This window comes from Geotrypetes seraphini, chromosome 11 (genome assembly GCF_902459505.1).
Source record: "Geotrypetes seraphini chromosome 11, aGeoSer1.1, whole genome shotgun sequence".
NCBI classification, from domain to species: domain Eukaryota; kingdom Metazoa; phylum Chordata; class Amphibia; order Gymnophiona; family Dermophiidae; genus Geotrypetes; species Geotrypetes seraphini.
The window spans coordinates 103,555,771-103,582,528 of NC_047094.1; the positions used below are offsets into that span (position 1 = coordinate 103,555,771).

A 26,758-nucleotide genomic window follows, 5' to 3' on the forward strand; every position below is an offset into this window, starting at 1 on the left:
GGGGAGGGGGTGTGACGCGAGCGGGGGGGGAGGATGCCAGTTCGCAGGCCAGAAGAGGGAGTAAGCGGGAGTAGGTTATAGCAGCATGCGCGGTATACGCGTGTGCGTGCTATATAAAAAAATTTTTTACACAAATGGTTTGGACTCTCGCGCTATACACGTATGCGTGTTATACACGTATGCGCGTTATATGCGTGAAAATACGGTAACAGGAAGAGAGGGAGGGCATGCCCTAAACTTTAAGAAACACAATGATGCTGGCAACAACCTTCAGTTCTGTTTCAAGAATAATAAGAGGGTAGTGAACAATTCCAGCTGCTTTGTTTAGGACAGTAGATAGCTTCCAGTCTCATTCTTAAGACACCTTTGATATATAAACGCAAAAACACAAATGCACAACCTACATTACCTCATTGCCAGAATGTGACATCCTTTATCAGTACATGTTATTTTAATGTGATTTTTGGATCAAAATGCAAGAAAGCCCGCCTGACAGTATAAATACAAACACTCATATCTGTAAAGTGATCCTAAATCTGAAGATCCCTTAAGGGTCATGATGTGTTGCACAGCACCACTCTCCAAGCTGGATTCAAGAGAGATTAGAGTTGATAGAAAATGTGTGATCTAAACAATTTCCTCCTAATGATTTTCTCTGGCCTGATTATTGGTCTGCTTTAAAAGAGGAATACCACCCCTCCAGTGATTTTGGTTCACAACTGAAGGCTGGGGTCACTTTGATGACATTTCTACAATTTGCTAAAAGGTCAGGCAGATCAGCAGATCTCTGTCTACCAACAGACATATAGAACTGATTCCAGACTCCAGGTCCTCTAATTTCAGGATGGAAGCTGAGTCTTGACTCTGTATCTAGTAACACTCTGGGGAAACCTGGTTAATGGAGTATGTTAACATAAACAAACCTTTCTGTCCCGAGTGCTTGATAACAACTTCTCCTAGGAGCTTATTTGCTGATCTTCTGCTTAGCAACCTGGACTAGGAGTTGTATCAATGTATCACCTGGGACCACTTTGCTCAGAATTTCAGGTCCCAGGTTTTTTTTTTTCTGTATCCACTCTTCTACCACAAAACCAGGGTACAGCAAAAGATGTAGCAGCCAGACAAACAGTCTAAACTTTTTTTTTTTTAAAGCAATTAATTTAAATTAAAAGATTCAAATAGGCGAGTCTAAGATCCTCTGGAAGCACTGGCTGAAGGAAGGTATATGTACCGTATTTTCATAAATATAACGCACGTGCTATACTTGATTTTACAAACCGCGCATAACCATGCGCATTATATCCGTGAGCGCGTTATACAATTTGTTTTTTACATTGCTGGTTCCCCCCCCCGACGTCCAATTCATCCCCCAGCCTCCCCGCACCGTTTGCGGTGGAGAAGCAGCCTGCCGTGGGATCGCGATGCCAGCGAGCCCTGCGCTGCTTCCTCCGCTGCGGTCTCGCCTCTTCTCTGGCATCGCGAACCCACGGCAGGCTGCTTCTCCACCGCAAACGGTGCGGGGGGGGGGGGCTAGGGGATGAATCGGACGTTGGGGTGGGGGTGCGAGCGGTCCTTCAGGGTGGGGGGGCGGGCAGTCCTTCGGGGTGGGGGGGCGAACGGTCCTTTGTGGTGGGGCATCAGGCTTTCAGGGTGGGGCGGGCGGGCCTTCAAGGGGGACAGGCAGGCAGGCCTTCAAGGGAGGGACAGGCCTTCAAGGGGGGGGACAGGACTTCAAGGAGGGATAGGCTTTCAAGGGGGGGGAACAGGCAGGAACGCCTTCAAGGGGAAGGAGGGAGAGATGCTGGATGAATGGGTAGTTAAGAAAAGATGGATCTGTGGAGGGAGACGAAAAAAGGAAAGATGCCAGACCTCCTGGGGAGGGAAGGGAAACGGAAAGGGAGGACAGAGATGGCAGATGGATGGTTAGCATGCAGAAAGAAGAAAGAAAGGAGACCCTGAAAAGCAAGTTATCAGAAGACAACCAGAGCCTTGGAGCAACAAGATTTGAAAAATAACCAGACAACAAAAGGTAGAAAAACTACCGGTAATTTTATTTCCTGTTTTGTGATTACAATATGTCAGATTTGAAAAGTGTATCCTACCAGAGCTGGTGTTAGACCGCAAATGTGAGCTAGGAATTAACAGAGAGAGAAAAAGTCCTTTTTGTTTCTTTATTTTATTTACACCACAGCGCCAGTGTGGTTAGGAGAAGCCAAAGGGGGTGAAAAAGCTATAAAATAAACCCACCAGGATGTTTGAAAAAAAACAAAACAAAAAACCACCCAATTGGGCAGGAAAATCGAATCGAAAAACCAATTCAATAGGCTGAATCGAAATTTTTTTTCCTGAATCGGGCAGCACTAGTTTGCGCTACTGTCTTAGACTTTAGGACCTGGGATTGGGGAGAGATGGCATCCTCAGTACTTTATAATGCAAATGAAACGAGGATTTGGTCAGACTTTTGAAGGGTCTGCAGAAGAAAAATATTGTATAGGCCGGGGACATGAGACAGCAGGAAATGGAAACTTTTCTTCCTTCTATTTTTGTGAATGTCAGAGAGTTCAGTTAAAATATGTGCTTTATAAGAAAATATAATAATGTGTTTTATAAAGTTTATAAGCATTGCTGGCCTACCCGAGGTGTTCCTAGTGGTGGTGGTGGTGGTGGCAGCAGCGTGTCAATGTGTTGAGAGGAAGAGGTGGTCTGGGAAATTCTGCTAAGCAAACTCCGGGCCCATTTCCACCTCCCAGTTAGTCCACTCCACTCAACTGGTTCACACACCGAGTGGGTCTTTAGGTGTTGTGCCTGGATAGTTGTTTTGGGATCTCTTCCAGTGGTTTGTCAGTATCTCCTTGTGGTCCAAGGAAGGAAACTTTGTTAACCTTAGCATTGACCTTCAGAATATGTTTGTAACAGCGCTGCTTGTGTGGCATTAGGCTATGTAGTGATCGAAAAAAAACCCCAGACCTTTGCACATTTTTGCACTATATGGTGGGTGTATGAGGAGATTCACATTTCCTGCACAGCTAAGTCCTTGTGAAGTTACCTTGTTCTTTCTGTATTTGACATCTAGCAAGGTCTCTGTTTGGAAGGAAAGATCTAAGCTTAAAAATGAAGTGGCCAGAAATTATGGTAAAAGCAGATAGCATTGCTGATTTTAAGAAAGGTTTGGACAAATTCCTGGAGGAAAAGTCCATAGTCTGTTATTAAGACATGGGGGAAGTACCGGTATCTGTTTGCCCTGGATCGGTAGCATGGAATGTTGCTACTCTTTGGGTTTTGACCAGGTACTAGTGACCTGGATTACGGTAGCTACCATGAGAATGGGCTACTGGGCATGATGGACCATTGGTCTGACCCAGTTAGGCTATTCTTATGTTCTCATCTGTAGGGGCCTTTGTTTTCACTTCTTATTTTAATGTATTTTTTTTCTGGGAACTTATCAGTGTTTTTTATAATGGGAACAAAAATGGAAGAGAATTACCGTAATGTGTGTGGAATGGGGGGGGGAGGGGTTAACTACCGTAATTTCTTCAGCTAAATAATTCAATCCACCTCAACCAGACATAGGAGAACTCACGCACCATTCACACACCCTCCAACCAAAAACGTCAAAAGAAAAATCTGTTCATTCTTATAAACTACCGTATAACATTTAATCTAGATCAAGAGCCCTCGAGTTAGTGAGTATGAATTCAGCAACAAGAACAGAAATCACATGTTCATTCTTATAAAGTTTACTATAACATTTAATCTAGATCAAACGAAGTATCGAGGACAAAATAATCTAAATAGTTACCGTAATTACGGTAAAGTTGTAAATAAACAAAGTTTACTGGTTTATTCAGTCATCATCATCACAGTCATCTGAATTGTTGAATCCATCAAAATCCGAATTGTCATCATCGTCATTAAATAAAGTGAGCACGGCCTGCAGACCATCCTCATTTATTTCCGAAGTGATATCGTCATTGTCGTCATCATCATCGCTGATATCCGTGTTGTTGCCTTCTTCCGCTGCATTAGTATCACTGGTTTCATAAACAATGCCCGCTTTTCTAAATCCGTTTTCTAATAGTATCTGGTGTTATTTTATCCCATGCTGAAGCCACCCACTTGCAGACTTCTGTGAAAGTTGCCCGCTTCAGCCGCCCCTTGGGTGTGTACTCGTGCGCACCGCTCTGCATCCACTCCTCCCACTCCTTTCTAACAAAAGTCTTGAATGGATGATTCACTGCGATGTCAAGTGGCTGCAGCTTACACGTCAGGCCTCCAGGTATCACAGCGATGTGGGCACCAGTAGAATTAATGTAGGCCTGAACATTTTTTTCTTTGTGGGCAGCCATGGCATCAAAAATTAGCCCTAATCTCATTACCCACAATCTCATTACGTCGCAGTCCATCCATCCCTTCTTGTTGCAGTGCACAACCACACTGGTGGGCAGTTTTTCACGGGGCATAGTGACCCGTTTTGAAAATGACCATGGGCTTTAACTTAACCCCGCTAGCTGAGCAACCAAGAACTACTGTAAAACACGCTCTTTCATGCCCAGTTGTGGTGATGGCAACAGATTTAGTACCTGTGGGGGCTACGGTTCTTGTCGCTGGAATGTCGAATGCCATTGGAATTTCATCCATGTTGATGACGTCCTTTGCAGTGATGCCAAGTTCAGATATTTCTTTGGCGACAAAGTCACGGAAATAGATCAATTTTTGCTGCCAGTCATCCTGAAGTCGCTGGCCAACAGTTGTTTTCATTCGAACCGATAGTCCGTTCCTTTTCACAAATTTCGAGATCCATGTGAAGCCAGCTTTGAAGTCAGGTATTCCTCTTCCATTGGCAAGTAGTTTTGCCTTCATCTGAATTGCAACTGTAGAGACTGATTGATTTTGCTCCCTTCTCCCCAGAATCCACTGCTTCAAGTCATCCTCCAGCTGAGGCCATTTTGGTTTGGCCCCACGACATGCCCATTTTTGCGGATTGCATTTCTCCAGTTCCTTCTTATCTTTTCTCCATTCACGCACCGATGTTTCTCCACCATCGAACTCTCTCACTGCGGCCCGGTTGCCTATTTCCTCAGCTTTCGCAACGACTTTAAGCTTAAAGTCCGTTGTATATGACTTTCGTCTCATTCCTGGCATTATGGCATTTTAGAAAAAACTTTACCGGTAAATTTAAATTTAATCGATAAACTCTACTAGATAAATGCACAATACCAATCTGAAGAGATCGAAATTAAAATGTGGGCTCTACATGCAGCACTAATGATCTTTTTTATAGGCTTACCCAATGGCTGGGATGCTGTTGTATACGCAAAATACTATTCAATGGGTCACTGGGCCAATTACAAGGCCAGATAGACAACAGAACGGGATGAGGGGGACACGGCCACGGAGATCAAAAGTGCACCGCGACAAAGGCCCGCCACGGTGACAGGTCAAAAGCGCGCCGCACGGTGACAGGTCAAAAGCGTGCTGCGACAAAGGCGCACCGACAACCTGGCGCAGACAACTGAGCGCAAGCATGCTCAGACCATCTTCTTTGTCTGTAGATGGTCTGCGCATGCTTACAGAGCTACGAGCTGCTTTTTCTTTTTTTCTTTATTAATACTTCACGAGCCCGTGGTTTTAACTTGCTTTAAATTCGCGGGTTAAAACCATGGGCTCACACTGCGGGGGAAGGGCAGGAGAGTCAGGGCAGCAAGACAGGAGCAGGGCGGCGATTCGGGGCAGAGGGCAGGGCGGCGAGAGGAGAGTCGGGGCGGCAAGGCAGGAGAATTTGGGGCTGAAAGGCAGGAGAATTCGGGGCTGAAAGGCAGGAGAACTCCGAGTGGCAAGGCAGGAGAATTCGGGGCTGAAAGGCAGGAGAACTGCGAGCGGCAAGGCAGGAGGAGGTTTTACTTCAATGAGCAGCATGCGCGGTATATGCGTGTGCGCGCTATATGGAAATTTGTTTACATACATGCTGTGTTCCCGCGCGCTATAAGCGTTATACACGTATGCGCGTTATATGCATTAAAATACGGTACTTTAGATGATGTGTTATCAAATGGGAAAATGCTTGATTTTTCACAACTGCAACAATCATTTGGCTTTGCAAAGTCTCAAACGTATAAGTGGTTGCAGTTGAAGTAGGCCATTCAGAAGGGGTTCCCTGATTGGCAAAATTTAAATAATCAGTATAGCTTGCCGGGCCTATGATTCCAGACAGATTTGCTAGGACATCAGGCCGCCAAGTGGTATAAATTAATATCGGAATACTTGAATAAAAACCCCAAAACAAGCTTAAGGGAGGGACATTTGGAACATTGAGACAAAGCAACCTATTTCTGCTACTCAATGGCCATGGATTTGGACTTGTAGGATAAGACGTACAGCGTCAGCATATATGAGAAAAACTTGTTTTTTTCTGTTATATAGGATTTTTTGGACCCCTGCTCGTTTGCAAAAATTAAATAGTTCAAAATCTAACAGATGCTGGCACTGTCATCTTGAAATAAGGACACTGGATCATTTGTTATTCTATTGTCTCTTGATTCTCAATTTTTGGAAGTCTATATGGGGTAAAATCAATATGATATTGGAAGCTTCAATTTCATTGTCATACGACACAGTATTTTATTCGGGACTCTGTTAAAACCTAAGAGTCCATAAGAACATAAGCAGTGCCTCCGCCGGATCAGACCATAGGTCCATCCTGCCCGGCAGTCCGCTCCCGCGGCGGCCCAAACAGGTCACGACCTGTCTGAATCACCAGAAGGGGCTCCCTTGCCACCTTGGTTTCTCATTGAAGTCCTATCTTCCCATCGAAGTCCTAACCCTCTGGTCTTGCGCATGCATGACCTGGTTGGGTTTCTATAGTTTCAAGTTTAAGTTTCAAGTTTAACCTTTATTTGATGAATCGCTTATAACAATATCTAAGCGATGTACAGTTTAAAAACCATCAGAGTGTGGTAATACATTTAGTTTACAAAAATCACTTAAATGACAGACATACATTTAATTGACAAAGATCGCATAAAAGACAGACAGAGGAGGACGAACAGGAAGGGTGGGAAAGAAGGGAAGAAGTTACAATTTTGTTATCTGTTAGATTTTGACATCAAAGGGTAAACCACATTGGGTAATATTTGGTTAAGATAAAAAAGAATGAATATGGTAATCTAAAGAGACTTTGTTTCATAAGTCAAATGCGTCTTGGAATAAATATGTTTTTAAAATTTTCTTAAACGCTACGAGGTCTGTTTCGTTTTTGATAAAATTTGGAAGGGAGTTCCACAGTTTAGGGGCTTTCACGGAGAATATATCGTTACGTCTTGTGCCTATGATTCTTAACGAAGGGACTGAGAGCAAGTTTAATGAAGAGGATCTTAAAGAACGAGAAGATTTGTGTGGGACAATCATTTTTGCAATATGTTGAGGTTCATTGAAGCTCAATGTTTTGTAAACCAAAAATAAAATTTTAAAAGTAATTCGATGGGTTATTGGAAGCCAGTGTGATTTGATTAGTAAGGGGGTAACATGGTCAAATTTCTTAGCATTGTAGATTAACTTGACTGCTGTATTTTGAATGATTTGGAGACGTCTATTTTCTTTTTGGGTTATGTTAATTAGAAGAGAGTTGCAATAGTCCAGTTTTGAGATAATAAGAGAGTGAACCAAGATATTGAGTGATTTTGCATCCAGAAAAGTGGAAATTGAACGTAAGAGCCGTAATCTGTAAAAGCAGGATTTAACTATTGCGCTGATATGTTCGTGAAAAGTTAGATCAACATCGATTATTACACCGAGGATTTTCAGCTTAGATACCGATTCTAGAGGAGTATTATCAAGTATGAATGGTATTTTTTGAGATATATCTCCTTTCCAAGTGAAAAGCATAGTTTTTGTTTTTTGGGTGTTTAAAGCCAGTTTGTTATTTTTTAACCAGTTTTTCATTTTTTCTAATTTGTCATTGATATTTTTTATTTCTTCTATGTTTTCTGGGTTGAAAGGGTGCAGTAGCTGAATGTCGTCAGCGTATGAAAAAGTTGTGAATCCTAATGACTGTGACATAGTGATAAGTGGGGATAGAAAAATGTTGAATAGAAGGGGGGATAATATTGATCCTTGTGGAACTCCAAAAGATGAAGAGAAGTTTTCAGAATTGCACTCATTGAATTTTACTCTCGAGGTACGATTAGATAGAAAAGATGTTAGCCACTGTAAGACTTGGTCCTCTATCCCTAGTGATTGCAAACGATTGAGAAGAATTTCATGATCTATGGTATCGAAAGCTGCGGATAGGTCTAGAGAAAAGAGTGCTACAGATTTATGATGGTCAAGAAAGTAATGAATATTTGTAACGAGACCGATCATAGAATATTCAGTGCTGTGATGTTTTCTAAAGCCTGTTTGGTTGGGATGTAATGCGTTAGAGGATTCGATGAATTCTGAAAGCTGTTCAAAAACTAGTTTTTCAGTCAATTTCATTAGGAATGGTAAGTTTGAAATGGGACGGTAATTAGAAGAATCATCTTGACTGGATTTGAAATTTTTTAATATTGGTGTAACAGTAGAGATTTTCCAAGTGGTAGGCACGGTAGCAGAAGCAAAACTTTTTTGTATGAGTGATAGAATAAATGGACCAAAAGAAGGGAAATATTTCTTTAGATAGAACGGCGGAATAAGTTCTATAGGAGAACCTTTTAGGTTGATTGACTTAAGATGTCTTTCAATGTCGTTTAAAGTTGGAATTTTGAAATTTGTACATTTGGCAGTTGGAATAAAGTTATTTGTGGAAATATTTTCAAGAATAGAAGAAGTTGGTCGAGAATGTTTGTCTTATTTTTGATATCTTTTGGCAGAAATAGTCTGCTAGTTCTTGTGATGTTAATATTGATTTTTGCTTTGATGTGTTTTTGTTTTTTTCCGGGTTAACTGATTTTAGAATATTAAAGAGAACGGAAGTATTTGTGGCCTTTTGGATTTTGTTGTTGTAGTAAGATTTTTTTGCCTGAATAATTTCATTTTTATAGTAGAGAGAAGTGTCCTTAAATTTTTGGAGGTTGGTGGGGTTTTTGGAAGAGCGCCATTTCCTTTCTACAGCACGAAGTTGGGTTTTTATTAAGGATAGCTTTTTAGAGTACTTATTAGCTTTCTATACTTGTGTTACATCCCAGCTCCTCCCTCAGTATCCCACGATCCCTTTATCCCTCAGGAATTCGTCCAATCCCTGTTTGAATCCCTGTACCGTACTCTGCCTGATCACTTCCTCCGGTAGCGCATTCCAAGTGTCCACGACCCTTTGCGTGAAAAAAAACTTCCTTGCATTTGTTTTGAACCTATCTCCCTTCAGTTTCTCCGAATGCCCCCTCGTACCTGTTGTCCCCTTCAGCCTGAAGAATCTGTCCCTATCCACCCTCTCTATGCCCCTCATGATCTTGAAGGTCTCTATCATATCTCCCCTGAGCCTCCTTTTTTCCAATTAATGCAAGTAAGAATAGATTACTTTTGGTTATGACAGGAGTGTCTATGCAGCTAATTCTAAAAAACTGGAAAAATTGGGATAGACTAAATTATATCTTTTGGTGGGAAACCCTATGCCAAGTTTATAAATATGAGCGAATGCATTTGGAACAATTGAGCCACTATAACAAAATAAAAGAGAATTGATCTCTAGTATAAGCCTATGATTTCTGAATGAATTTTACACACATCCAGGGGGGGGTGATATGTAATTATATTATTATTTGTTAGATATAAGTGCTGATTATTGTATCATTTGTTCATATGTTCTATTGCACTTTGTTTTTGAAACTAATAAAGATTAAAAAATAAAAAAAGATTCAGTCTTGGGCCATGATCTTTCAAGGATCATGCTATTATGGTCAGATTCCAGTTTAAGTAACCAGAGATAAGGAAGCCTACAAACATCATAAATCATGATTTAAAAAAATGATCATTAAACCAGTCTGTTCAAAGGACCCACTTGTTCTTTTGAATAGGAAATATTTTTTGGAGGAAACATTTTTTCACTTAAGAGAATAGTTAAGCTCTGGAACGCATTGTCAGAAAGTGGAAAACTTTGGGAGTTTACTTCCAGGAGGAAAATACCTAGGAAGTAAATGGATGTGAAAGAATGAACTGTGAATGGTGAAATTTACCTTTTGGAGTTTTTATTTGTGTTGCTTGAAGAAGCAGTGCCCCTACAAGTGGTGTGTGCAGCACCGGCGAACACGAAAGCCTGTCTGAGCAGGTGGAAAAGTTAAGGAATAATTTTGGGTGTTATTGATGATTGAACCGATACCATTTCTTTTGGGAGAATTCTAACAAAACAAACTTTTTGTGTGAACTGTATTTTAATGTTAACAGGTTGAACTTTTTGTCTTTGCTCTGATTTGCAATAAAGTTCTGAGTTATAAAAGTTCTGGTGAGGCTGTCTGGCAGAGTCATTTCAAGGGACACTCCCAGGTCTCCAATGAAACCCTGGGTAGCGTAAGGGTTTCTCTTTCCGATTACTGGCATAAGCACTCTGAGAACTGTTTGCCTGGGAGTGGTTGTGACAGTATACATCTGGCTGTGTGTGCTATTCTATAAGCCTGGGCACCCAAATCTTATACTGCGCACTCCAAAAAGAGGTGTGAGCATGAGAGGAGCATGGACAGGTCAGGGGAATTCTCAAAAAGATGTGCGCAGTATTATAGAATTCTGGGAACCTGTGTCCAACTTGCACATCAAGATTTATACAAGTTTTTAGCTGGCATTAAGTCCTCGGGCCCAAAGCTGGGCGAGGAAATCACTGCTGGGGTGCTGTTCTATAAAGGGCATTCATCCCAGAGGCAACCACTCTCTATAGAATAGTGCTGAGTGCTGATTTTTCAGCGGCATTTACGGAATCTGGCCCATCACATTTTAGATCCCAGAGGGCTGAAAACCATCCTCTTACAAGGAACACTTCTCTCTAAGCATTCAGTACAAAAACAGAAGAGTAGCCAACGTGTTCCTTTCAAGTACTTTGTGCAAAAGTAAAAAGAACCACGCCTGACCCATTTTGATCTGAAATTTATTATTCAATTTGTTGGGCACCAATAACCGATGGAACATATAGTTTATTCCCATAACTTGCATTTTTGTAACATGGAGGTCAACATTCAAAGCAACGTAAGCAGGCAGAAAAGGCTTCTACCCACATAAATCACATTCATCGGACCAGCTTCTGATATTCAGGGGCACTTAACTGGGCAGTAAACATAAGAACATAAGCAGTGCCTCTGCTGGGTCAGACCAGAGGTCCATCATGCCCAGCAGTCCGCTCACGTGATGGCCCATCAGGTCCAGGACCTGTATAGTAATCCTCTATCTATACCCTTCTATCCCCTTTTCCTTCAGGAAATCATCTAATCCCTTCTTGAACCCCAATACCGTACTCTGTCCTATCACGCTCTCTGGAAGCGCATTCTAGGTGTCCACCACCCTTTGGGTGAAGAAGAACTTTCTAGCATTGGTTCTGAATCTGTCCCCTTTTAATTTTTCTGAATGCCCTCTCGTTCTTGTAGTTTTCGAAAGCTTGAAGAATCTGTCCCTCTCCACTTTCTCTATGCCCTTCGTGATCTTGTAAGTCTCTATCATGTCCCCTCTAAGCCTCCGCTTTTCCAGGGAAAAGAGCCCCAGTTTCTCTAATCGTTCAGCATATGAAAGGTTGTCCATACCTTTTATCAATTGTGTCGCTCTCTTCTGAACCCTCTCGAGTATCGCCATATCCTTCTTAAGGTACGGCGACCAATACTGGATGCAGTACTCCGGATGCGGGCGCACCATCGCCCGATACAACGGCAGGGTAACTTCTTTTGTTCCGATTGTAATACCTTTCTTGATAATACCTAGCATTCTATTCACCTTCTTAAAAGCCGCTGTGTATCATTAAACATTTGCACCAACGAGCTGTGCAAATCCAGCCGTTAAACAGGTAGTCCAAGGCAGAATCAGAGGAGCCAGCGGGTATGCAGGTACCGGCGATATTCAGTACTGGTGCCCGCATAGCTAACAGGGCAGATGAGACCACACAATAAAGCAGTCCTAACTTTGCCCATTTAGCTATATGAGTGTTGGCACCCACATGAGTTCCAGGATGCAACCAGAATCTTGTTTGTGCTTCCCTTTCCCACCCCTAGAGCAAAAGCTAATATTGGCCTCTTTCCCAAGAAAAAGTACTTCTTTCTGTCTCCCCTCAAGCAGAACAGCCTCTCTGGGAGCACCCCCCTTCCACACATTCGTGAGATAGATTTTCCTACATCTTTCCCAAGCCAAATGTAAATTGTTATTCTCATGTTCTACCCTATGTCTTCATGCCCATGTAAGCTGCTAAGATTTTTACCAAAATGCAGAATACTGCATAATGATAAACTTCCAAAACCAAAGACAGACCCAAGTCTGAGAAACACAGAGAGATTTCATTCTAGTGCTAGAGTATTTTATAACATTGTATGTTCCATATGATTTATAATATCAAAAACCTTACCTTATGACAATTATCTGATTTAATTTCCTTCAGTGCTCGCTCAGAGAAAACACAACCACAGCTTCGCAGAACACAAAATCTGGGACAAAAAAGGAATAAATAAAAAAATTCTGTAACACACTTTCACGTTTACACTTTCAAATACCTTGGATTCAATTTTTCTATTGTGGGAAAAGGAAATGTAACCCTGGTAAAACAACTTTAACATGTTAATATGTACAATTGCAAAAATACTGATCAGAAAGCAATAAGCCTAAGGGGCACAGTTTCAAAACAGACTGACGTCCAAAAAACCGGCATAAACTGGCACTTGAATGTTTTAATTGCTAAAACATCCAAGTGCTGATTTTTGAAACTCGCTTTTTAGATATATTGCAGGTCAATTTTCCTCCAATACATCTAAATCTTAAGAGGGGTGTTAAGAGGCATGTTTTGGGTAGGATTACGGCAGAGATGGTCAGACGAACGATGTACCACCCATCTGGGCAGCAGCTGCAGATGGGCAGTGTTGGAGGCAGAGGATTCTATTTGATGCGACAACGGCAACAACATCGAATTTACACTGTGCAGAGGAAAGGCCCAGCAATCTACTTCTGTATTTTGCCACGAAAACTTGATGATCATCAAGTCACTAGGACTCGAACATGAGTCAATGGCACCTAACTTGGAGGCCTTAGGACTTGGACATCTTTCAGGGATAAAGAAACCAATCTGAAGATGTCTAAGGTGTCATTTAGATGTTTGGAGTTAGACCTGTTTTAAAAGACCATAAAAGGCCCATAAGGTACCCAAACTGACCAGATGATCACTGGATGCATGAAGGCATAATCAACCCCACACACTCCCCCCACCTGTGGTCACTGACCCCCTCCCCCTTCCACCCCCTAAAGATGTGAAAGAAAGAAACAGTGCATACCAGCCTCTATGACAGCTGCAGATATTATGGGAAATCCTAGTAGATCAGTAAGCAAGTGTCTGGAGTAGCCTGGTGGAACCATAGAGAGGAATCCAGGCCCATCAAGTTTCAAGTTTATTAAGATTTGTTATCTACGCAATATCATATATTTCAATGCGTATAACATTTTTTTTTTTTTTTTTTTTTTTAAGGGGAGGACAAAACAAGACATTGTATACAAATTATATACATTCTAATCCAAACTGGTACAAAAGGCAAGGGGGTGAACTACAATCTTTAAAGAAAGAAAAAAAACATTTAGGGAAGAACACATATGGTGGGAACACATAAGAAGAAAATAAAATAAAATAAGGATAATTTGGCGACCTACCTGTAAGATTGATTAGGGTCTAAAGGCTTAGTAATTGGTAGGTTATGCTGTCTATGTATTGGATGCGTCCTTATACAGAAAGCTTTTTAAGGAGCGTTTGAATTTTTCTACCCACCCTACCCACTACATTTATGGTGGAAAATGTGATGCCACCAAAACTCACCCCAAACCTACTGTACTGCCAAATAGGTGACACCTACAGGTATAAGGGCTATTGGGATGGTAGGCAAGTGGGTATGGTAGGTTTTCAAGGGCTCGCCTACACTATAAGGGGGTTATGGTGAAATGTGCACCCGACACCCTTTATGCAAAGTTCATAGCAATGTCCCCTAAGGTGCCTCACTGCTCTGTTGGCATGTCTTTGTGGCCGGTCCATTAAAATGCTGGTCCAAATAGGCTTGTTTTAGACGTTTGGATTTTGAAAGTGGCCAAAAAAGACAGACGTCCTAAGGGCCAGAATATCTAGACTAGGCACTTTCGGAAAAAAAGGAAAATAAGTGCCTTGTAGTTTCTAAAATGGTTGGATTACCCAACCCACTTTAGAATGCCCTTGCAGAGAAGTCCAAAGTCAGCTTAGACATCTTATGGAAAATGCCTCTCTATCTGTTCCTAGGTATTTGTTTATTTAAAACTTTTACAGTCAGCTTAAACCTCAGTGGGTTCCAAGATACATACAAAGTTAAAACATATCATAAATACAATAAAACATAACAATACACATATAGCTCTATCATTGTCATAACACAAAGTAACCTGATGTCATTTGCATAAAGAATTTAGCATTGTACAGGAAGAACTGGTCTCTGAAATGGCTATTTATACTGTGTCTAAGAGGTGAAAAATGCTTTTTTTTCACAAATTTGGCCTTTGGATTAATTCAAAAGCAATTAATTTCACTTAAAACCATTTTCTTTATATCCAGTAAGACATTATCACCTGGATTCTGTATAGGTCACACAAATTTGAGTGTGGATACCAGATTCATGTGTAAACTAATTACTGTATACAGTAAACCCCCACGAATTTGTGGTTCACAAATCGCGGACTCAGTACTTTGCAGTATTTTCTGACCACCTCTTCCTGGTTCAAAAGTCATGGTTACATCAATCAGGAGCTGCTTTGAAACGCTATCTGGTGTATCAAAGCAGCTCCTTATTGGTGTAACCATGACTTTAGTATCAGGAAGAGGCGGTCGGAAAATGTGCCCAGCTTTGAGCACCCGCCAGCACCCCAGCTGCCCTTTCCTGCCTTTGATCAGCTGAAAACCCCGTATTCACGGTTTTTCAAAATTTGTGGGTGTTCCTGGAACGGAACCCCTGTGAATTTCAGGGGAGTACTGTATACTCAAATAAAAGCCACTGGACCACCGGGATTGTAAAAAAGGTATGCGGAGGAAGGTAAAGGAAGGCACAGTCGGCTGGGACAGGAGGCGGGAGGGATCCCTTCTGTCCCAGCCCACCAGGTCTTATGGAAGGCCCGACGGAGGCCTGAAGGCATCGGGAGGGAGAGACGTGGGACAGGGTCCAGAACCTGACAGGATAGATGACTTGAATATTAACCCCCCACCCCAGTTTATATTCCAGTGAACCTTTTTTCCTCCTTTTATTAGGGGGGAAGGTTGCCTGGGTTTATATTCAGGTTGGCTTATATTTGAATATATACGGTAGTCAATTAGGCATTAACACTCAATTATTAGAGTTAACAAGCACTTAATTGACAGTAATTAGGAGTTATGCACAGATCTGCCCTACACTATTCTATAACATGTATGCTTAAATTTTATAGTGCACAACTCCAAAGGGGATGTGGGTATGGGAGAGGCATGGGCGGGTCTGAAATTAGGTGCAATGTGTACCTAATTAGGTGCATTTGTGTACCTAATGGAAGATTAGGTTTATACCTTCAATAATCTTCTTTCTGTTAGTCCCTGGAGGATTCCATATGCTAGGTGTTCGATCCCAACCCGCAGTCCGGATATTGCAGAAATCTACCACTTTTCTGAGCATATCACATAATTGAGTCCTTTTCCCTTTCTCTTATTTTAAAATTGTAAATTGTCTTACTGTATCCACATGAAGGTGCAGTATATTAAATAAACTAAGCCATAGGTCATGACGAAAAGGCCCGTCAGGTTGGCTGTATTTTTGATTTGATTGAGATTCATGTGGAGGTGTGACAAAATTGTGAGACATAGTCCCGGTTTCATACACCACCTAGTGGTCAGCGAGCAGATAAACACTGTTAAGACTAGTGCAAAGTTTTTCATGTGCCACACACAAGTGGAGATCTGTAGCCTTGCTGTAGTTATTTTGAACTATGGCAAAATTTCATTCTATAGATACATCCTGAAAGATATTCACTAAATATTATAGTTTTGTCTCTCTGAATTAGCCTATTTTGTCATCTATTGGGGTGATTCTACATACACGACCTAAAAAACTCAGCACCTAGCAAAGCAACAAGCACAAATCGGTAAAAGTTACATACTCTTTACAGAATCACACTTAGTGCCAGTGCGTGTCATAACTTTTAGGCGCACCCATTTAGGCCAGATAAAACCAGGCCTAAATGCCTGGCCATAAGTTATGTGCTGACTTATTGCCCATGACCCGTCCCTTGCCCCATTTAGATTCGCACACATAAGAACATAAGCAATGCCTCTGCTGGGTCAGACTAGAGGTCCATCGTGCTCAGCAGTCCGCTCATGCGGCAGCCCATCAGGTCCAGGACCTGTATAGTAATCCTCTATCTATACCCCTCTATCCCCTTTTCCTTCAGGAAATCATCTAATCCCTTCTTGAACCCCAATACCGTACTCTGACCTATCACACTCTCTGGAAGCGCATTCCAGGTGTCCACCTCCCTCTGGGTGAAGAAGAACTTCCTAGCATTGATTCTGAATCTGTCCCCTCTTAATTTTTCCGAATGCCCTCTCGTTCTTGTCGTTTTCGAAAGTTTGAAGAATCTGTCCCTCTCCACTTTCTCTATGCCCTTCATGATCTTGTAAGTCTGTATCATAGCCCCTCTAAGTCTCCGCTTCTCCAGGGAAAAGAGCCCCAGTTTCTCCAATCTTTCAGCATATGAAAGGGTTTCCATACCTTTTATCAATCGCGTCGCTCTCCTCTGAACCCTCTCAAGTATCACCATATCCTTCTTAAGGTATGGCAACCAATATTGGACGCAGTACTCCAGATGCGGACGCACCATCGCCCGATACAACGGCAGGATAACATCCTTAGTTCTGGTTGTAATACCTTTCTTGATAATACCTAGCATTCTGTTTGCCTTCTTTGAGGCCGCTGCGCACTGTGCTGACGGCTTCATCGTTTTATCTACCAGTACCCCTAAGTCCTTCTCTAGGCTACGTTCACCCATTACCAGCCCTCCCATTGTTTAGCTGTACATCAGATTTCTGTTTCCTACCTGCAAGACTTTACATTTCTCTACATTAAAGTTCATCTGCCATTTATTCGCCCACTCTCCCAGTTTGTTCAGGTCCCTTTGTAAATCTTCACAGTCCTCTTTAGTCCTAACCCCATACTGGACATGGTGCTTAACTACTACTACTATCCATTCAGTCGTGTCCAACCTTTAGATACTCTTTAGACCAGTCCTCGCCATGCTTCAACAGCTTCTTTCAATTGCTTGATGTTCATTCCCTTGTCACTCTTGATGGTATCCAACCAAATGGGCCTTTAGGCCCTGATTCTACAAAGTGCATCCCGATTTTAGGCAGCTGTAGGCATCCTACAGCTGTCTAATCAGCCAATCGGGATGCACGTATTTTTAAAAAAATGCTCCCCAGGCAGGCCGCCTATATTGAAGGCGCCTCCAAGAGCCTAGGGAGGCCCACAAGACGCCTAAGCTCGCCTAAGGGCCTTAGGCGAACCTAGGCGGCCCTACGCATCTCCCTAGTAGAGGAAGAGACGCTTACAATGTAGGCCAGCAAAATGCTGGTCTACATTGTAAGTAGACGCGGCCGCTATACTTATCGCGGCAAGGGATCTCTCTGACGATATAAGTATAGCGGCCGCCTGTCCAATTGCCGGCAGGAGGGTGCCCAAACCCTCCTGCCGGAAGATGCCCCCCCTGACACTACCGATCGCCGGCAGGAGGGTGCCCAATCCCTCCTGCCGGAAGATGCCCCCCCCCCCGACACTACCGATCACCAGCAGGGGGGGTGCCCAATCCCTCCTACCGGAAAACGCCCCCCCCCCCGCGCTAACAGCTCCCAAACCTCCCCCCCCCACCAAACTAACCTTTAATTGTTGGCCAGACGGGTCTTGCCCGTCCAGCCGGCAGGCCCGCCTCGTCGAAATGAGGCGGGCCCGCTCCTTCAGGCCTTAGGCTTAGTTGGGATGGGTGGATCCGCTATGCCTAAGGCCTGATTGGTCCAGGCTTCTAGAGCCTGGGCCAATCAGGCCTTAGGCTTCACAGGATGGGCCGGGAAGGGGCGGGCCCACCTCATTTCGACGAGGCGGGCCTGCCGGCTGGACGGGCAAGACCCGTCTGGCCAACAATTAAAGGTTAGTTTGGTGGGGGGGGGTGGTTTGGGGGCTGTTAGCGCGGGGGGGGGCGTCTTCCGGCAGGAGGGATTGGGCACCCTCCTTCCGGTGATCGGTAGTGTCAGGGGGGGAAGGAGGGCATCTTCCGGCAGGAGGGATTGGACACCCTCCTGCCAGTGATCGGTAGTGTCAGGGGGGGAAGGGGGGCATCTTCCGGCAGGAGGGTTTGGGCACCCTCCTGCCAGCAATTGGACAGGCGGCCATGGCCGCTATACTAATAGTGGCAGAGAGATCCCTTGCCGCAATAAGTATAGCGGCCGCGTCTACTCTAACCCGATTCTGTAACCGGCATCTGTAACATGGACGCCGGTTACAGAATCGGGGTTTAGTGTAGGCCCGATTCTGTATAGGACGCCTCTCCTGGGCCGTCCTATACAGAATCCAGGCCTTAGGCTCCCCTGCTTCCTTTTACCACTGGCCATTCTGAGTAGCACCTCCTTTTCTAGTGAATTCGCCCTCATCACATGTCCAAAATAGGTCAGTTTCTGACTAGTAATCTTGCCTTCCAGGGACAACTCTGGGTTGCATAACACTTTGCGCAATTATCGGCACCAATTAAGCCAATTAATTAATTAAATTTTGCTTGCAAGTCAGCTAGGCACACCAATACGCATGCAAAGTCTTAGGCATCATATACAGAGTTTGGGGGTTTATGCATAATTACGAACACCATCCATGCTCAACCCCTGAACAAACCTATCAGCGAAGTACATATTATCAAATCAACATGTGTCTCTTACAGCAGTCAGAATTTTATAACAGACCACAACATGCAAAAATGACTTTATAAATTTACCCCTAAATGTATATAGTATGTACTTAATTACACTGATATCCCTAACTCCACCTTGAACTCAAATGCCTCAGAAAAATAATTATTGTAAAGGATTGAGCACAATCTTCCAAAGAGCAGTCATACTTCACCTTACTATCTTTTCAAATAAAGAGCGATACAGGAGCTAAGCACAGATCTCACCTGTGTCTGCCATTCATTTCCAGGCCCACCACTGGACAGATGAAACGTGCGCCCTGAAGGTCATCGTATTTGTCACCTTTTGTATTTCCTTTATCACCATCCCAAGCTGGATTATCAGTTAGATTCAGTTCTATTACATTCTGGAAAAATAAGTTTAAGCTTCAAGTTTATTAGATTCATCAAGGTTATCTAAGCGGTTTTACAATCAGAAACTCAAGCATAATATTTTTAGCTTAGATGTCTTTGTTGTCCGAGACAGCCTGAGATTTTAGTGCAGCAAGACAGAAAAACAAGTCCCAGCCCTGGACTCAATACATCAATCAATTTTAGAGATATTTTGTTTGTCAAAAATGTGCAAGCACATCCACAAGCAAGGGAGTATGGAGGCAAGTGACTTTTACATGCTACTATTCATTTTTACAATTTGAGGTACCATCACTAGTTTGGCTGCTAAAACAATGAGAGCATTTCCAGATTGAAGCACCTAGGTTGTTTTGGCTTCAAAAATGCAGAATGTGACTAGAACCCCTGGCTCTGCTGTGTTTGTTCCTTTCTCTTCCTTTGGATTTCCAGATAAACTGAAACCACCTTATATCAAACTACAGCACCATGAGACTTAATTCAGAGCTACTAGCAGCTGACTGATCTTCCCTGTCCTATTTTATTGGCGTTCCTATTAATTTGCTTTTATTGTACTTTGCTTTGATCCACTCATTGGAAAATGCAGTACAGGTAGTCGTCGACTTATGACCACAATTGGTTCCGACTGCTAGGTCGTAAGTGGATCAGGACGTAAGTCGACCTATGTTAAATTAAGGCAAGAATATTAGACTGGGTAATGATATTTTAATCATCTTAAAGCAATCTGTTAACAGCATTTTCTTTCTTCGGAGAGCGGAAATCGCGTCGTAAGGTCGAACAGTCGTAACTTGGATAGGTCTTAAGTCGACGACTACCTGTATATCAAATGAAGATAAATCATAAACTATAATGAAGTAGTAGTCTACCCCCCCTTCCAACTCACTTAGCCCAGCAATCCAGTCAGAGGCCTTGCAACATAACTCCCTCCGGAATCCTGAAATCATGGGGCATAAAATCTGGTCACCAGGTGTCACTGTGGAGCAACAGCTTAGACTCTTCACGAGAAAGGACCCAAACTGGTAACTGTACCATACGTGCCACTGAGGCATCAGATTGCCCAGTTGAGTTGTATATTAATAAAATAAAATCTACTTGAAGAAAGCTTTAGCCTTGATGCTACTGGATGGTTTACCAAAGCATCACAAAGACTACATAGTATTACTTAATCCTCCCATTGCCCCAAGTACATTAGATAGATTGTGAACCCAATGGGACAGAGAGGGAAAAATGCTTGAGTACCTGAATAAATTAATGTAAACCGTTCTGAGCTCCCTTGGGAGAATAGTATAAAAAATTTGAATAAATAAATAGAGTGAAAAGCTTCAGCCTCTGATAACCAGAGCTGGTATTGTGGCATCATAATGCCTCATTCCACCAATGCCTAAGAGCCAACCTCATTGGTGATGTCATAATGGCTTGATTGTCCTGTTCTTGATTCACTTCTATTACATTTTGATTTCTAGGGTGGTGCAGTGGTTAAAGCTACAGCCTCAGCACCCTGAGGTTGCGAGTTCAAACCTACACTACTCTTTGTGACCCCAGGCAAGTAATTTAATCCCCCCATTGCCCCAGGTACATTAGATAGATTGTGAGCCCACCAGGACAGATAGGGAAAAATACCTGAATAAACTCATGTAAACCATTCTGAGCTCCCTGGGGAGAACGGTATAGAAAACTGAATGAATAAGTAAATAAATAAATAGTATTACAATAAGTCACAAAACAGTAGCAGCAACACTACTAAAGCACCAAACCCACCTTAATGCTCTTTATGTGACTGGCAGCCTCCACAACTGTTTTCTCAGGAGACCTGTCCAGCAAATGCTCAATAATGGCATCTTTGTTGTAAAGTCTGCAATAGAAAATCCAACATCAAACCACTGGGACACCAGGCACAGAGAACTATTGGGAACACGGCTGCTGTGGGAAATAATACCATAAAAACACTTTCATACCTGCCAAGTTCACAGGCCACTATTGGTTTGCATAGCTTTTCTTGACTCAGAGCACAATAATACCAACGTGCTACTAATTCAGCATTTTTATCAATCTGTAAAAAAGAAGATAATTTATTTCCAGTACATTTATGGGTAAAATATTGTCATAATTATTACTAATCCAGGCTACAGAATATATTTATGCTCACTAGCATTTGATATACTGATTTTTATACTGTTTCACTGGCTCCCTATCCGCCATCGCATACAGTTCAAGCTCCTATTGCTGATCTACAAGTGTGTTCATTCTGCTGCCCCTCAATATCTCTCCTCTCTGCTCTCCTTATACACCTCCCAGAGAACTCCATTCTTCAGATAAGCTGTTCTTAACTGTACCCTTTTCCTCCATTGCCAATTCCAGACTTTGTTCTTTTCATCTAGCTGCCCCCTATACCTGGAATAAATTACCCAAGTTTGTCCACCAAGCCCCATCCCTTAAATTGTTTAAAAGCAGACTGAAAACCCACCTTTTTGATATAGCCCTCAATCCATAACCCTACTCCCCACTGCCCACCAACCCAGCCAGCTGATTAACCGTTACACTTAACTGTATCCATGACACCCTTGTTTGTCTGACTTATCTGTTTAGATCAGGGGTGTCCAACCTGCGGCCCAGTGAAGTATTTTGTTTGGCCCTGGTCAAGGGTGATGCAGTGTTTTCCTCTGCTGCCCCCGGGTGTTTACCGTCTTGCCAGCTCCTTCCTCTGTCTTGCTGCAGCATTTGCATGTTTGTGCGGCCCCAGAAACATTTTTTTTGGCCAATGCAGCCCAGCGAAGCCAAATGGTTGGACACTCCTGATTTAGATTGTAAGCTCTTTCGAGCGGGGACTGTTTTCTTTTTTGTGACTCTGTACAGTGCTGCGTATATCTGGTAGCGCCATAGAAATAATTGATAGTAGTAGCAGTTTATAAATGATGATAACTGAGATGAGAACAGAGAATGCCATCAAATTACAGACAACTTTCAATCTCATACTGACCCAGTAAGGCAGGGGAGGTCTTTAAGGGCCACAAACTAGTTCAATTTCCAGGGCTACCAAACTATGCAAAATTTTATTTCTTTATATCAAAAAAATGAAAATCTCTCAAAAAAAATTAAATTTCCCATAGTTTGGAAACCAGATCAATTTGTGATTCTTGAGGAACCAAAGCAGCATATCCCTTTGTTCTAAGGATTCCTAGAGTCTGCTTTCTCTAGCCTAAAATTCAAAAGGAAGCAGCAAAAATATATTTAACCTGTAGAAAAATGAAAAAACAAAACCCCCTAAGACCCCCTTTTATCAAGCCACGTTAGGGTTTTTTTTAATCACCAGCCGCTACGGTAAAAGCTCCAACACACATAGGAATTCTATGAGAATCTGAGCTTTTATCACAGCAGGCGGTGAAAAAAACCCTAACGCGGCTTGATAAAAGGGGGCCTAAATATCTTAAATGGAAGAACCACTTACTGAGGGCAAAGGTGGTTTGGCCACTTATCCCCTCATCCTGAAGAACTGCTCTTATAGCCATGCAAGACGAGGAGCAGCAACAACTGCTTTAAGGTACAAATAAACAGCTTTAATAATAATAACAGTTTATATACCGCAGGACCATGAAGTTCTATGCGGTTTACAATGATTAGAAAGCTGCTACAAATTGAGTGGAACTTACATAGTTGGAGATTAGTGGCTAACAGTTTAAGAAATCAGTTGTTATGCGACAGATTGAGATGGGAGATTGTACAGATCAGCTACCTAGGTACTTCATGAACAGGTATGTTTTTAGGTGTTTCCTAAATTCACCATAGTTATTTGCGTGTGTAATTAGTTTTTCCAAGTCTTTGCCCCATAATGCTGCTTGATAAGAGAGAAGATGTTGATGGTGTCTTTTAAATTTACATCCTCTAACCGGTGGGGAGACGAACTTCAGGTGTGCGCTTCTCTTATGTCTATTGGTTGAAAAGGAGAAGAGGTCAGTTATATATTTAGGGGCTAAACCGGTTAGTACCTTAAAGCAAAAACACCCCAATTTGAACTTCGCACATGCCTCCATCGGCAACCAGTGCAGGAGTTGTTAGGAAGGGGTTATGTGATCGGACTTCTTCAACCCAAAGATCAACTTGACCGCCACATTCTGCACCAGTTGTAGTCTCTGCATGTTCTTCTGGGAGATTGCCAGATGGCCGATATTACAGTAATCGAGATGGCTTAGTATTAGGGATTGTACCAGAATTCTGAATGACGAAGCATCAAAGTATGCTCTAATGGACCTAAGCTTCCAGAGAGTAAAAATACCCTTTCTGACTAGGGAATCCACTTGGTCTTTCATGGTTAGGCCTTGGTCCAGTATTACTTTACAGTACAAATAAAATCATGACACCTGACATGGCCACATTTTGCCTACAAGGCTGTGCCAAAGACAACAGACCAGATATAAAACAGTAAGGGGCTCATTTTCAAAGCACTTAGGGCTCCTTTTACTAAGGTGCACTAGTGGTTTTAGCGCGCTACAATACCGCACACGCTAAACGCTAACGCCTCCACAGTTAGTATTTTTCGTTTAGCACATGATTAGCATGGGCTAATCTTTAGCGTGCGCTAAAAACGCTAGCGCACCTTAGTAAAAGGAGCCCTTAGAGTTACAAAGTTCCATAGTAACTTTGTAAGTTTATGTGCTTTGAAAATACGCTTCTACTGTATATATTAATAAATTAATATTATAAGCACAGAAATAGAGCTAAATAATAATGCCAATAGCTAATTCCCTTCCCATATAAGTAGATGAACACAAATAAAAACAAGCATAATGTCATAAGAAAAAACAAATAGAATTCTGGGGATCCACTTGGTTACTCTACTTGGAGATTATTCCTGCACAAACTGCTAGCTGTATCTAATTTAATGTAATTTTTAAGCTGCTGTCTAAATATGGTTCTTTTTTTATCTTTATGGATGTGCCAAAACTCTACAATTTCTTTTATAAGACATTAGAGGTAGCTCCAACTTCTTTCTTTATAAGTTTTTACTTAGCTTCTCATTTGCAAATATGCCTTTTCTTGCTAGTCTAGAGGGAAATACTGTACGTTTTCTCCCTTTCCCCTCTAGGTATGTGTCGTTCTTCACTTAACCCCCCCCCGCCCCCTCCCCTTTTATCAAGTAGCACTAGAGGTTTCTAGTGCAGGCTGGTGAGGTAAGTGTTCTGATGTTCATAGGAATTCTGTAAGCGTCAGAGCATCTACCGCGCCGGCTCGTGATAAAAACATAGTAGCGTAGTAACATCTAGCGCAGCTTGATAAAACGGGCCCTTAGGAAGAAAAATCTATGCCATTAAAATGCTATTTATATATGTTAGGAGGTCAGATACATTGTTTGGGAAGAGCCGAGTCGGCAGCAATCTAGACAGGCTGCTTCAAATCCTGGGCCGTTCCTCTGCCGCATAGCTGATGATGTCATCAGTGATGCGGCAGAGAAACACCTCAGGCCCTATCCCCTGCGAATCCGGAGGGAGAAGTTTGGGGTTTTGCCAGGTACTTGTTACTTGGATTGGCCTCCGTGAAGATGGGATACTGGCTAGATGGACCATTGGTCTGACCCAGTAAGGTCATTCTTATGATACCTCCATGATGGAAAAAGTCAAACAAACACAAAAGTAGTGAAGAAGAGATGCTATCAACCAGGATATATTCATCTAGCAGAAGTTTCCATTGCCTCAATTACAAACTTAGATAGTTAACTTTCCAGAGATTTACCTTTCTTTAGTTTTATTTAAATTACAAATGTATTCTCTTTCTATTTCCTCACCCCTTGGTGTTTGCCTCTACTGTGTCCCTCTCCAGTCCATATGATCTCTCACTTGTGCTATGTTCAGTATGTCTACCCCCTTATTCCTTTTTATCTGAACTCTTCTATTCCTGCACTTTCCTTCTCCTCCTCCAGTTTGCTTACACAAATAGAACTCTTGCATTAAGTGTTTTTACTTTCTTCCCCTCCCTCTAGGGCATAATTACCTCTCTTCCTTCGTACAGTACTCCCTTCTGTTACTGTGACCTTACTCTCCACAGTCTCATGTACTTCCCACCTCACTTGTGAGAAGTGGGAGGCAGAGATCTACCATACGGCACCCCTTTAATCTCTTGTTGCATGGTTCTCTAAGTCTCTAAGCAGTGCTGCTGTATTACTATATAAAAAAGAACTCCATGTCCCAGAATGCACTGACTCGCCTGACGGATCTAACCCCCCCCCCCCATCCGAACCGCCCACCGGATGCGACTCGAAAGAGAACACGGAACAGTCTCTCACCTTTTCCACCTTCTTCGGCCCTTTCACCAGCTCGTGCCGCTTCGGTATAGTCCCGCCATCGCAGCCCATGTCGATAGCCGCTGCCTTCTCCCAAACTCCGCAGTAACGCACGCCGGCTTCCTTTTTCCTGGAACGTCACGCCGTACGTGATGTCATCATTTGACGCCGGCTGTTATCGACTGACACGCACACGTACGTGGTCGCTCGATGATGATGTCTTCCTGCCTTGGAGCCTCATATTCGTTTAGGCTTGCTATGTTGTGATTGACTGATTAAAATAAAAAGGTTTTTAACCCTTATTATCCATTGCCCTTGGCGAGCAACAATAATTTTATTTTTAAATTGTTCTTAGATGAATGTGCAAATAGCATTTAAATAATGGCATTTGTCTAGCATTTAAATAATGGCATTTGTCTTTTCCTAGGTACGTTTCCACCAACTTCTTGGCTTTTCTTTATTTAAAAACATTTATAATCTCGCACATCCAAAAATCTGTGTGGGTTACAAAAAAACATACATAATATATAAACATACTCACTAAAAACTACAATCCTTACAACAATATCATCACTTTACACTCTTACCAAAAAGTCTTCTGAAAATAATGTGCCATCAGGCACTTGTTGCCATAAGATAAAAATGTTGGAATCTGATGGACTGTTTCCGAAAGATCATTCCGCAGTTAAGGGCCTGCTGCCACGCAAAAATGTTGAGAGCAGATAGACAGGTGGGCATAACGATAGTGTACCTAAGTTTGAGGTTTCCAGTAGGAAAAATGTCCATTTTCAAAGCTACCAAATGTCTTATCTTTTATTTTTGAAAATGAGCTAGGTATAAGTTTTGGTCCTTAGGATTCCTGTCTACCTTTTTTGACTTTTCAAGAATAAAATCGTCCACTTGAAATACACACAAAAGCAAGTTTTGTAGACATAACCAGCAACTACCTTGTCTGATTGCAGCAAAGGAATCCCCATCAGCTGAGTCAGTTTTGGAGATTTCCTGGTGGCTCAGCTGATG

At 42.4% G+C, this 26,758-nt stretch overlaps 1 protein-coding gene across 2 annotated transcripts in view; it reads right to left on the bottom strand.

Annotated features, from left to right (window-relative positions):
- Positions 1 to 25,896, bottom strand: part of RTF2 (replication termination factor 2) — a 90,423-nt gene extending 64,527 nt beyond the window's left edge. For both annotated transcript variants that reach the window (XM_033963772.1, XM_033963771.1), the window contains exons 1-5: positions 25,742 to 25,896; positions 21,423 to 21,517; positions 21,226 to 21,319; positions 19,327 to 19,466; positions 12,500 to 12,578 (exon numbers count right to left, since the gene is read on the bottom strand). In XM_033963772.1, coding sequence (XP_033819663.1) covers positions 12,500 to 12,578; positions 19,327 to 19,466; positions 21,226 to 21,319; positions 21,423 to 21,517; positions 25,742 to 25,810 — 477 coding nt within the window. In that variant the 5' untranslated portion in view covers positions 25,811 to 25,896. The remainder of the gene's footprint in view (positions 1 to 12,499; positions 12,579 to 19,326; positions 19,467 to 21,225; positions 21,320 to 21,422; positions 21,518 to 25,741) is intronic.
- Between the last annotated feature and the right edge of the window lie 862 nt (positions 25,897 to 26,758).